Source organism: Typopeltis vanoorti, chromosome 13 (assembly GCF_054136105.1).
Source record: "Typopeltis vanoorti isolate ZY-2024b chromosome 13, IOZ_Tvanoo_1.0, whole genome shotgun sequence".
Taxonomy (NCBI): domain Eukaryota; kingdom Metazoa; phylum Arthropoda; class Arachnida; order Uropygi; family Thelyphonidae; genus Typopeltis; species Typopeltis vanoorti.
Window position 1 is genome coordinate 53,679,516 of NC_143561.1, and position 11,767 is coordinate 53,691,282.

Sequence of the window (11,767 nt, forward strand, 5' to 3'; positions counted from 1 at the left end):
TCTGATGCTATGACCAAATTCAGAACCTGTGTTCCCTTCACCACATGGTGCCTAAGACAGTTGTTCCTCAAGAAATCCAAAATTCAGTTCCCTTATTACTGCATGCTGTCTCCTCTGACCAGTTTATATCACTATAGTTGAAGTCCCCCTCCCACACACATATTATGATTGCTTGCTTGGCACTTGCAATCTAGAGTCTCCATCTATAGTCCCTGGTCTGTGGCAACATTCCACTAAATATCTTCTCCTATAAACATTCATCTAACACCATATACTCTCAAAGCCATTAGTGTTATTTCCACTGAAACTCTCTACTCTTAGAACAACACACAATTCATCTCCATCCAGCCGGCCTGGCTGGCCGAGTGGTTAGCATATGCTGTGGGTTCGAATCCCACCATGGGCATGGATGTTTGTGAGTGGCTGTGGAAATACTAGTGGTGGTGGTCTGCAGTAGATGGCATTGGTGTAGTTGCAGTCAGTTGGTGGATTGAGTAGTGGAGACAGAGTAGTAGAGCAGGTGTCCTCCCTCGATGAGTACTTGGACTCCCTGGAGGTGTCAAACAATAATAATAATAATCTATTATCATGAGTAACAGTCCATCACCACGTTTACCTTCCCTATCTTGCCAAAATATGCTATACCCTTCGATTTCTATCACTGTTAGAACATCCTCCATGGTTAACCAAATTTCACTAATACCAACAACCTTTGGGGAGACCAAGTCAATGCCACAAACTCATTCCCTTTATTTCTAATGCTCATATCCCATAATGCTCATTTGTATACAGAAAAACCAGTGTACTGCTAGACTTCTTATAGTCATTATTACTTCCCTCATACTTCACCTGGCTATGTAATATAGTGTACATCCCCTCATTTCTCAAGCCACTATCCCCACATGAGACCATCCCTGCAACATGCCACCTGTGCAATTCTAGTATCCCTGTCGCAACATACTTGCCCAGAAAACAACAGTCTCTCCAAATGGCTGCTCCCTTCTGCAATCCATCTCTTGCATACAGCTCCCTTCTATCCTCAAACATACTCCATGCATTCACATATTCCAGATCTCTTTTCTTGCACATTCTTGTAATCATCTCATTCATCATCATACCAGAACAACAAGGTCACTGTCTTTCCTCGGACACATTTCTGCAACACTAGGTCTAACATCAACCTCAAATCTCGTGCTACACGATTCATGCTACCTCTGAGGTCATTTGTCACAACCAATACTATCACACCTCTCTTCACTGCCACACTATCATGGCAAGCACTCCTCTGGCACTCTACTCTGCACACCCTGATGATTTGGGATGTGCAGAGTAGAGCGGCATGACATTCTGAATAGATTCACTCATCCTTCTCTCACTGGCATCCCTGATTCTAACAGTTTGCAATCTCCCTCTCCTTTCTCTCCCTTTTTATTCCTTACTTCCTCTCGTCTTTCTGCAATTTCCTCTCTTCCACTGTCTCTCCTATTCTCTCACCCTTTTCTCTGGCCAAGCATTCCTCTTCCTTCGCTGTGCAACTGCAAACAGACCAAACCTGCTTCTCCTCTTCCTTTTTATTTCATCTAATTCTGTCTTCTGGAAGAGCCTTCCACAAGAAGTAATCCCAAACTACAAGCTGCAACTATTAAAAAAAAGTCAATAAGTTTTTATCTCAGTCCTCGCCTGCATCCCACTCACACACATAAGTTTGATACCTGTCATAAAGCCTCCATTATTTAACCGGATGATCTTCTCCTTTTGGTATGAAAATCACGATAAAAAGATAAAGACTGAATGGAGAACCTATAGAATAAGCAAAATGTTTAAGCTATTTATGCACAATTTTTAGTGAAGATGGTAAATTAAATAATGAAATAGACAGCAGAATTAGCAAAGCTGGTATGGTAGGAAATCAACTGAATAAATTTATACTGAATAAGAGGAAGTGGTTAAAACACTAAACTAACTGTATACAAGAGAGTGTTCAAATTAATTTTAACTTATGGATCTGAGAGCTGGATTAGAAATAAAACTCTAGATCAAAGACTGGAGACCACTGATATGAGTGTTATGAAAAAGATAAGGGGACTGAACAAATTACATCATTGGCAGTATCATATTAAAAAGAGGATATTAGGAAAGAACTTGGCATTGTTAGCATTCAGGAATGTGTTAGCAGAGCTAATCTCTGATAAGATGGACACTTAAACAGAACGGGAGAGGAAAGATTAGCCAAACAAGTGTTCTTTGCCAGGATGACAGGAAAAAAGACTCAAAGGAAGACCAAGATGTAGGTGGATTAATACAGTAAAAAGTTTCTTAGAAGACAGAAATATAAGATCTGATAATATTGGAATTGACAGATAACAGGCTAATCTGGAGGAAAATTGTGATAGGAACTTTTCATGTAGTACTATCATAAGATCCTGTAAACCCCCCGATGGTATATGTCAGGAATTTGATGATGACAATGTATACTAAATATTAATTATAACTTTCATTAATACATCCGATATTTTGGCAATGTTACATTGCCATCATCAATGATCACAGAAAACAATGATATGTGCACACAGGCACAAACATTAGATAAATGAGGGTGAAGAAAGGCAACCAAAGTACAGTCTAGAGTCCTAAATGGGGACCCCTAATGGGCTAAATTGGGTGGTCTTGGTTGTTGGGCTGAAAATTTGAGGATATGTATTTCCCAAATTAAGAGCAGTTTCACATACCCAAATTTGTTGAGGTTTGGAAAGTTTCTGAGATAGATTCCAGAAATAACCTCTCATATTTGTATTTGCTGTGGTGCAATACAGTGGCCTTCTTCCAGCATATCCTGTGGTGGTGTCCAGAGAATGGTCAGCAAGTCCAGAGTGGCTGTAATGGTAGAACATGAAGTAGCCTATTTGTTCAAGAAATTTGATATTGGCTGACCTGCCTGTTTGGCCATAGTAGGACAGTTTGCAACTGCAAGGAATCTGGTAGGTCTAAGGAACATGGCTAGTCTTTGGTGGAACAGATAAGGGACTAATTTTTTGTGTGATCTGTAAGTGATTATAAGGTTTTTTGGATGTGTCCCGGATATATGGAATGCTTTTGATGTCTCCTCTCTGTTCACTAATGTCCAACTCAAAGACACCTTAGACCTTATCCAAGCTATATTTCCTCCTGACACCTCAGATATGTTGCAGTTCATAATGAAGTCTGGCTATTTCATTTAGCAAGCAAAATTCCAAAAACAGAGGGGGGACAGCCATTGGTTCTCCACCACTAGCCAACTTTTTCATGGAGACTTTTGAAGCAAAGCCTTAAACTCTGCCTTAGTATCATCACCTCTGGGTCTGGCTCCCACTGATGAGACCTCAATAAAGATCGAAACTGGTCTGAGTAGTGACCCTTCCCTTAATGCATAGCATTATACATGTTTGCAAGATGTGCTTTTCGTTATGGGATACTAAGGCAAGTGATGAGAACTTATACCACCTTTGCCACAAGTTGCCCCAGTCCTGAAAATACTTCAGGTGCAAACTTTGTATGCTTACAATTGGATAAAGGACTAAACCAAATATATAATTGGTAGCATAGCCAAGTGAAAAAACTTCCATCAGACGTATTAATTAAAGTTATTATAATTAATATTTAGTATATGTTGTAATTTCCTGAAAAATAATAGTTATTAATACTATGACAATACTATCATGGTATCTTGTTACCCCCTCCTCTGAAGGTACATAGAAATTTGATGATGATGATAATGTTGCTACTCGTCTATTCAACTCCTGCTCCATTTATTCTCCAAATCCTGGATATGTTGTATGATACTTATTATTATTATGGGCAACTCCAAGGAGTCGATAGACTCATCAAGGGAGGACCTAACGTCATGTCAAGAACAACTATTCGACATTCAGACAGTATCTATCATACCTCGCCTTGAACTCATTCACAGTCATAGCACCCACAACAGACTCTGGCTGCTTATTCCACTCATTCACCACCTTCCAAGTAAAAAACTTAGCTCTAACACCCTTGATAACCACACTCTTGCCCAGCTTCCATTTATGGCCCCTAGTCCTGCCACCACCAGTCCTATTCTAAAAAATATCTTCCGAATTAATCTTAATTAATTCAGAAGATACTGAAGAAACCCTTCAGCAATTTGAATGTCTCAATCATATCACCCCTTTTCCACCTATCAACCAATTTCTCCAACCCACAAATCTTCAACCCGTTCTCATAAAGGTTCATTCCATAGATCTGCTATCATCTTGGTCAATCGTCTCTGGATCCTCTCCACCTCCTCCCCATCAAGAAGAAACCCTGGCGCCCATATCTGGGCACAGTAGTCTAGATGGGGTCTTATCAGGGCTCGATACAGAGGAACAATAACCTGTTTGTCTCTGCTTGTTAAAGTATTTTTCAGCAACCAAGTGATTTGATGAGCTGATTTAGCCACTTTTGCGATGTGCCACCTAAACTTCAACTACCTATCCATCAACACTCCCGAATCCCTGGCCTCGTCTGTCTCCTGGAGTAAAGTTCCACCAATGTGATATACTGCTGCTAATCTTTTCACCCCAAAATGCATAACCTTACACTTTGTCACATTAAATTGACATCCATTCTCCTTAGCCCAGTCCTCCAAACTATCCAAATCATCCTGCAAAATTTTGACATCCTGTGCACTCACTATTGCTCTACCCAACTTTGCATCATCAGCAAACAAATGGACATTTCCTCTCAGATCCTTTCCTATATCGTTAATGAACAAATTGAACAGTAGTGGTCCAATAACAGAACCCTGTGGCACACCACTAGTCACTGGCCGTCTATTGGACTCTACTCCCGAATAAACCACTCTCTGATATCTCTCCATCAACCACCCTCCTATCCATCTCACCAAACCTATATCCATCCCCCATATGCTGCAGTTTACTGATTAGAATTCCATGTGGTATCCTGTCAAAGGCCTTAGCAAGGTCCAGTAGGATCACTGTAAACCCATTACCCTTATCCAGTTCAGCCGTCACTGTGTAATAAAACGTGAGCAAGTTACTGAGGGCATGATCTACCCTTCACAAAACCATGCTGTCCCCCATACAATATCCCATTTTCATCTATCCAATCCTGTATTCTTTTCTTGACTAATTTCTCTAAGACCTTGACAATGATTCCTGATATGCTGATTGGTCGGAAATTTACAACAGCAGTCTTGGAACCTCCTTTATGCAGTGGAACTATTTTCCCCTCTTTCCACTACCTCGGGACTAACCCAGACCTGAGACTCAAATTAAACAAAACGGTCAAGGGCACTGACAATTCTTTAGCCGCTTCATGTACGACACGAGCTGGTATACCATCCAATATCATGAATGTATTGACATTGAGGTTTTGTAATAGACTATTCACCTCCACTTCATTCACCACAATTCCCGTATAAGCTATTGGTTCATTCATTCCTGCAATGTCACCACCTGGATGATATACTCTTGCAACGTGCTCGCTCAATAATTCCACTATATCAACTGATTCGGTTACCTCCCTACAATCGGCATTCTTTAAAATCATTCTGCCATATACATTTTTTCTTTTACTTGTAACATATCGAAAAAACTGTTTGGGATTCTCTTTAGCCTGCATGGCTAATGTTCTTTCACAATTCACTTTTGCTTTTTCTTACCACACTCGTTACCCTTCTGGCCTGAGCTTCATACCGTTCATGTGCCTGCCAGTCACCTTTCTCCTTAAATTCCCTCCATAGTTGTTTCTTTTTTTGCAGCTCAAGCTTAATGGTGTTATTCATCCATTTAACCCCTACTCCATTTATTATTTTGACTCTAGGTATACAGTCAGCCATTGCTTCATGCAAACACTTCTTAACTGCCTCCCATGCACTATCAACATCCAGTCCTTGCAGTTTTACATGCCATGGCACTGAACCAATCAAACTCCTAGATTTGTCATACTTACCAGCCCAATAATTTCACATGTACCCTATCTTAATTGTAAATTCCACACCTTTAGCCACCTCCCAAGTCAAGACCCTATGATCATTCGTTATAGCAAATTCTCAGATGTAATTACTAGGTCGAGCACTCTCTGACCCCTAGTATTTTCCATTACATGCTGTCATAGATAGTTATCCTTTAATAACCACATAAAATACAATTCCTTCCTCCCATGTGTCCTCTCCTCCTTCCAATCAATGTTACCATAGTTGAAATCTCCCATAATAATTATCCTCCTCCTTCCACTCATTTCTTCTATTTGCTTATGTATACTATCTGCACCATCTATTCTAACACCTGGTCTATAGCAGCAACCAACTGTATATTTTGTTCTGCTAGTCTCAATCTCACACCAAATAGCCTCAAATGTGCTCTGTTCTCTATCCTGCAGTTCCACTTCTATTCTCCTTGGTTGCAACTCATCAGCTACATAAATAACACTTCTCCCCCCCATTTTATTCTCGCTGTCACTCATGAACACACCATACTGCTCACATTCAATCCCACTAGCTATATCATCTTCTGTCAGCCATGTTTCACTAATGCCAATAACCTATGGCCTGGAAGTGCTAACCAAGGCCAAAAATTCTTCCTTCTTGTTCCTAATACTTCTGGCATTAGTATACATGAATTTCAGAAGCCCATTTGTCCCATCCCTATTTTGATGCCTTATACTAACTCTCCAATTCTGATTTGTTGTCCTTCGTACTCGCTCGGGCATATTGCACACATTCATACACCCTACTATCTCCCTAAAGTCTGCATATCTACTTCCCCTACCTCCCCTTAGTAACTCTAGTTTCCCTGATTCTGCACATCCACTTCCACTTCATTCAACAACACCTTTTCAAGTCTCCGTACACCATCCATCTTATATAAATCCTTTCGCCCATTGAACTCACTCTACACATCCACAAATTCCACACCACTCCTCCTGCATAGTCCGCGCATAAAGTCATTTGCAATTTTGGCCCTCCTTTTATACTCTTCACTGTCATTCTCTCACCCTTCTCTTTTGCTACCTCAAGTAATTCCTTCAAATTCTCTCTCATAGCCATTTTGTCTCCTTTCAAATCATTCGTTCCTGCTACTACTATCAATTCTTTCAACCTCTGCTTTTGCATTCTAATTGACTCGCTTACATCCTTAACATCCACACCAGGTTGGTACGATTTTGTCAAACTCTCATTTATCACACCTCTTACTAAAGAATCTCCGTACAGCACTCGCAAATGTTTTCCTTAAATAATGCTTTCCTTAAATACTCATTTGCCATTTTTCATGTACTACTAATCTTCTGTTGCAGTTTCTTATTCAATGGCACTGCTTTAAGCTACCTTCTAAGTATGTCATAATCATCAGCTTTGTAAATTTAAATATAAACCTTCTAAACTGAAAATTCCATGCTCTTAGCTATTTTCCAGGTCATGGCTGTATGATTACACTGATCACAGAGATTGCAGAGAATGGAACTTCAGTCCCTGCTATTATGCTGTTTTAATTATCTCTCAGTAGATGCATAAATTGTATTCTCTTCTTCCCATATGCTTTTTCCTCCTCACAATCTATATTGTCATAATTGAAGTTCCCATAATGATTACTTGGCCTGTGCTCACTGAGCTTTCCCTATGCACATAATCCACATCTACTTGGTATCTCTTTTGGCTCCAGCTTCCACTGATGAGATCTCAATAAAGGTCAAACCAGTCTGGATAGTGACTTTTCCCATAATACATAACATTATGCATGTTATGTATTATGCGCCTCCATAGCGCAATTGGAAGAACGACGGTACATTGCGCCCTTCGATTGGAATAGGCCCAAGTTCGATTCTCGTCGCGACGGGAGGAATCTTTATCTGGTCGATTTCAATCGAAGGTGAGTTAGCCGATCTCATACGGAGGTAGCAGGGTTTTTTCTCCCGGAAACTCGGGTTTTTCATCCCGCATACATACAAATCGGCCCTTCAGAACACACGCAATTTACAGACAAAAATTACTAGTTGTGGTGGTATTGGAGGTGGGCAGTAGATGGCGTTGATGGAGATGTTTCGTAGTAGAGGTTAGGTGTAGAGACAGTTGTAGGTGTCCTCCCGCGATGAGTCTTCGGACTCCTTGGAGGTATCAGGAATAATAATAATAATAATAATAATAATGTCTGAAAGTGAGCTTTGCATTATGGGATACTAAGGGAGCTGATGTGAGCTCATCAGCCTCTACATAGAAGCCTAGTAGTGAAGATTCTCCATTGCAAACTTCATATGCTTAAACATGAATAAAGGATTAAACAAGAGTATAATTTCTTGGCAAAGTATAAATTATCACCAAATAAAAAACTTTCTACAAGAATACAGTATTCTTTACATTGCATTCCTGTAACAATATTTTTCTTCAACCAAGTTTCATTCATGCCTATAATTTTTGGCTGAGTCAAGATAGCCAATGCCAGAAATTCCCACTTCCTTATTCCCGATGCTTTCAGCATTAGTGTATAATGTTGGAATATTTCCATGAACCCACAGGTACCCTTGCATCTTTTAATGAGTATCCCTTCAGCAGTTTTGATCCTCATTTCTTTATAACATCAAGTACCTTTACAACAGTATAGTTATTTACCTGGTAGATGATTATTAAATAACTTAAGGAATTCACAACGTATACTGGAATATAAATTAAAATAAATTTTAACATATACTTCCTGTATTTCAGCAATGTCACGTTGCCATCTTCATCGGAACATAAGATTAAGACACGTGCATGCAGTCACTAAAAATGGCAAATGATGTAGAGGCAAGGAAACTACTGTTTTTCCTAAAGTCCTGATGGTGACCCCTAATGGGCTATATTAGGTATTCTTGGCAGTTGGGCTGAAGTTGTCAAGATGTACGTCTCCCAAATTTGGGGCAGTCTCATGCATCCAAATTTGTTGAGGTTTGGCATGTTTCTTAGGGCTGATTCTGATTCCATGAATAGTCTTTCAAATTTATACTTGCTGCGGTGTATTATTATGGCTTTCTTCCACCGTATTCTGTGGTGTATATCCAGAGCATGGTCTGCAAGCCCAGAGTGGCTGTAATGGTGAAACCAGATGTAGTCCTTGTGTTCAGAAATTCTGATATTCGCTGTTCTGCAAATTTCTGAACACAAGGACTACATTCAGTTTCACCATTACAGTCACTCTGGGCTTGCAGAGTATATGCAAGCCCAGGTTAGGGTATATGCTTCCCATAAATTCAAGTAATAATCAAAATAAAAAATAAATTTATGGCTGAGAAATATTTTTTCCCCCTCCAAATTTGTGGATTCTAGGCATTGCCTTAGTTGCTTAGTGGGCTACAACAGCCCTGATTATGAGACTGGTCAGCTCACTTTCAGCTGAAAAGTCATCACAAAGGTTTCTGACATCTAATATGAAATTCAAACCTGGATCTTTTAGATGTATTTGTACTTAATGGACATAAAGAACTGTCTTTAGAAGAAGGCATGCAAGACATACTATCTTTAATCTGTAGATCACAGCTTATATAAAGACAAACATAGGAATTTGCACAAGAAAATCACATGTGATGCACTTTGTGGAAGCAACAGCAATCCTGCCTTGGCATCAAAGCAATATCTTGAACATAAATGTGGATATTTTCAAATTTTGATGGAAAAGTTATTTTTTGGACTGTTCTTGATTTACTAGCATATCTAATAAGTGCTAGTTGAATTTTTACAATTTTTGCAATGAGTAGGAAAAAGATTTTTCAGTTTCTGGTAAAAATTTGCCAATTTCATATCTCTATATTTAAGTATTTCAACCTTTTCCGCATTGATATCTTTTTTTTTTATACCCCATTGTCCTGGCTGAATATTTTCCACCAGTTTTGTTTCTGGTTATCTCATTTAATACTTTTTTGAAGTAATTACTCCAGATATCTAGAAGAAATATCCCTTCAGTAGCACCAAAGGACATTTATTTTTCTACTTCTAAGCTTTTTCTTCAGTTCTAAAATGAAATGTTTTAAAGCTGAAAAAAAAAAAAGCTTAGAAGCTTATCTTTTAACATGACTTTTTGCTTAGATATTATTTCTGTACATTTTTTCCATAATGTGTAAGGACGCATGCAAATTTACTTATCATGAACTTCTTATCTGCTTTCTACTTTTCCTATTCTATCCCTTTAACACTTTAGTCCACAATGGAGTCATCATTTTTTTTCCCTTGCAACTTCATTATATATATTGCCTTAGCTGTGTCTATCACTATTTTCTTCATATATTGCCATTGTCTCTAAGGTGTGGTTCCTGTTTTCACTTTTTCCCCCCAATGGGATCGGTATATTTGATTCTTTAGTTTTCAATATGTTCAACTTTATTTTTAAACTTCCTTACATACGTTTTTTTTTTTTCAGTATGGCATGAATTTGAAAAGGATACAAAAAACCTTCATAAGGACTCTTTGATTGAAAGCGAGTTAACTCGTCTCATATAGTGGCAGGGTGTTTTCTTTCAGAAAATTCGGTTTTTCATCCAACAAAACAGGCAAACCAGTCATAAACGCGCGCACACAATTTTTTGACAATACACTTGTCCCCCACCTTCTCAAATAAATAAATAAAATTCGTGCAAAGAATCCAGTGTAGTCATAATAAATAAAACCTATGATGATACCTGTGAACGTTCGCCATCCGTTCTCATCCCACAGCCCTCAATAACTGAAGCAGGTAAAATATCTGGAACAGACATTAGAGTAAATCCTCTCGCAATAAGTCTCTGAATACTGAATTTGACCAATGCCTCTTCTAGTTCGGCTAAACTTGCTTTCAGATAATAACTTCGATCCTCTGCAATTTGTCCCATAAACTTCGTGCGAAATAAACTTTTGCTTAACTTTTCAAAGCTTAATGGAATGAAATCGAAGTTTCTTTTATTGCCAATCACTTCTACAGTAAGGGGTTCGTGCGTTTTATATTTTAGGATATCAGGATGCGCTCTGTTCGGTATCAAAGAAGCTTCACGTAGAAATCTACCTTCCAATTTTTGAATATCTTCCTTTGTAGCACCCATATTTTGCTTTAAAGAACGTAATTCAGAATTTAACTTTAAGACATTCTTGATATTTCCAGTTTCTTCACGAGCGGCAATATTCATAGATATTTCATGTTCATTAGCAGGATTACAAAGGTATTGGAAATCAAGTTCAGGAGGTGGAAGTGCAACAGTCGAAGTAGCAACATTCCTAATTTTATATTGCAAACGTTTGTGAAGCAGCACACAGGAGGAATAGTTTAAATGCCTCGAATACTTTAAAAGTATCATCCTGTAATACAGCAACACATAACATTACAAAGGGCACTTAATCATATAACACCATTTTGGTAACTTTATTTCTTAAATCGCTATATCCAATAATACACTTTTATTTAAAAAGAAACTTAAAATGTTACTTTAAAATCTTTCAATATGCGATAACAAAAACACACAACAGCAACAAGCATCACACACGTCTGCAAACATAAGTTATGACTAGTGCGCCATCTTTGAATATAAAAATCAGTTATCAGTTAAAATATAGAATATAAATAAATAAATACTAAAAAAATCAGCTTTTATGATAAATAAATACATAAAATAAAAATAATAAATGAATAATAAAATATAACAAAAAAAAGCTGGATTTTGTGCATTTATCTTTGAAGCTAGTATTATATACTTTTGTACAGTTTTGTACAACTGTTGGTGGTGGTGGTCGTCAGCAGTAGATGGTACTTGAAGGCAG

At 38.3% G+C, this 11,767-nt stretch overlaps 1 protein-coding gene across 1 annotated transcript in view; it reads right to left on the bottom strand.

Moving 5' to 3' along the window:
• Positions 1 to 11,478, bottom strand: part of SerRS-m (Seryl-tRNA synthetase, mitochondrial) — a 42,958-nt gene extending 31,480 nt beyond the window's left edge. The window contains exon 1 of the mRNA XM_090402578.1: positions 10,660 to 11,478. Coding sequence (XP_090258704.1) covers positions 10,660 to 11,307 — 648 coding nt within the window. The 5' untranslated portion in view covers positions 11,308 to 11,478. The remainder of the gene's footprint in view (positions 1 to 10,659) is intronic.
• Positions 11,479 to 11,767: the final 289 nt, after the last annotated feature.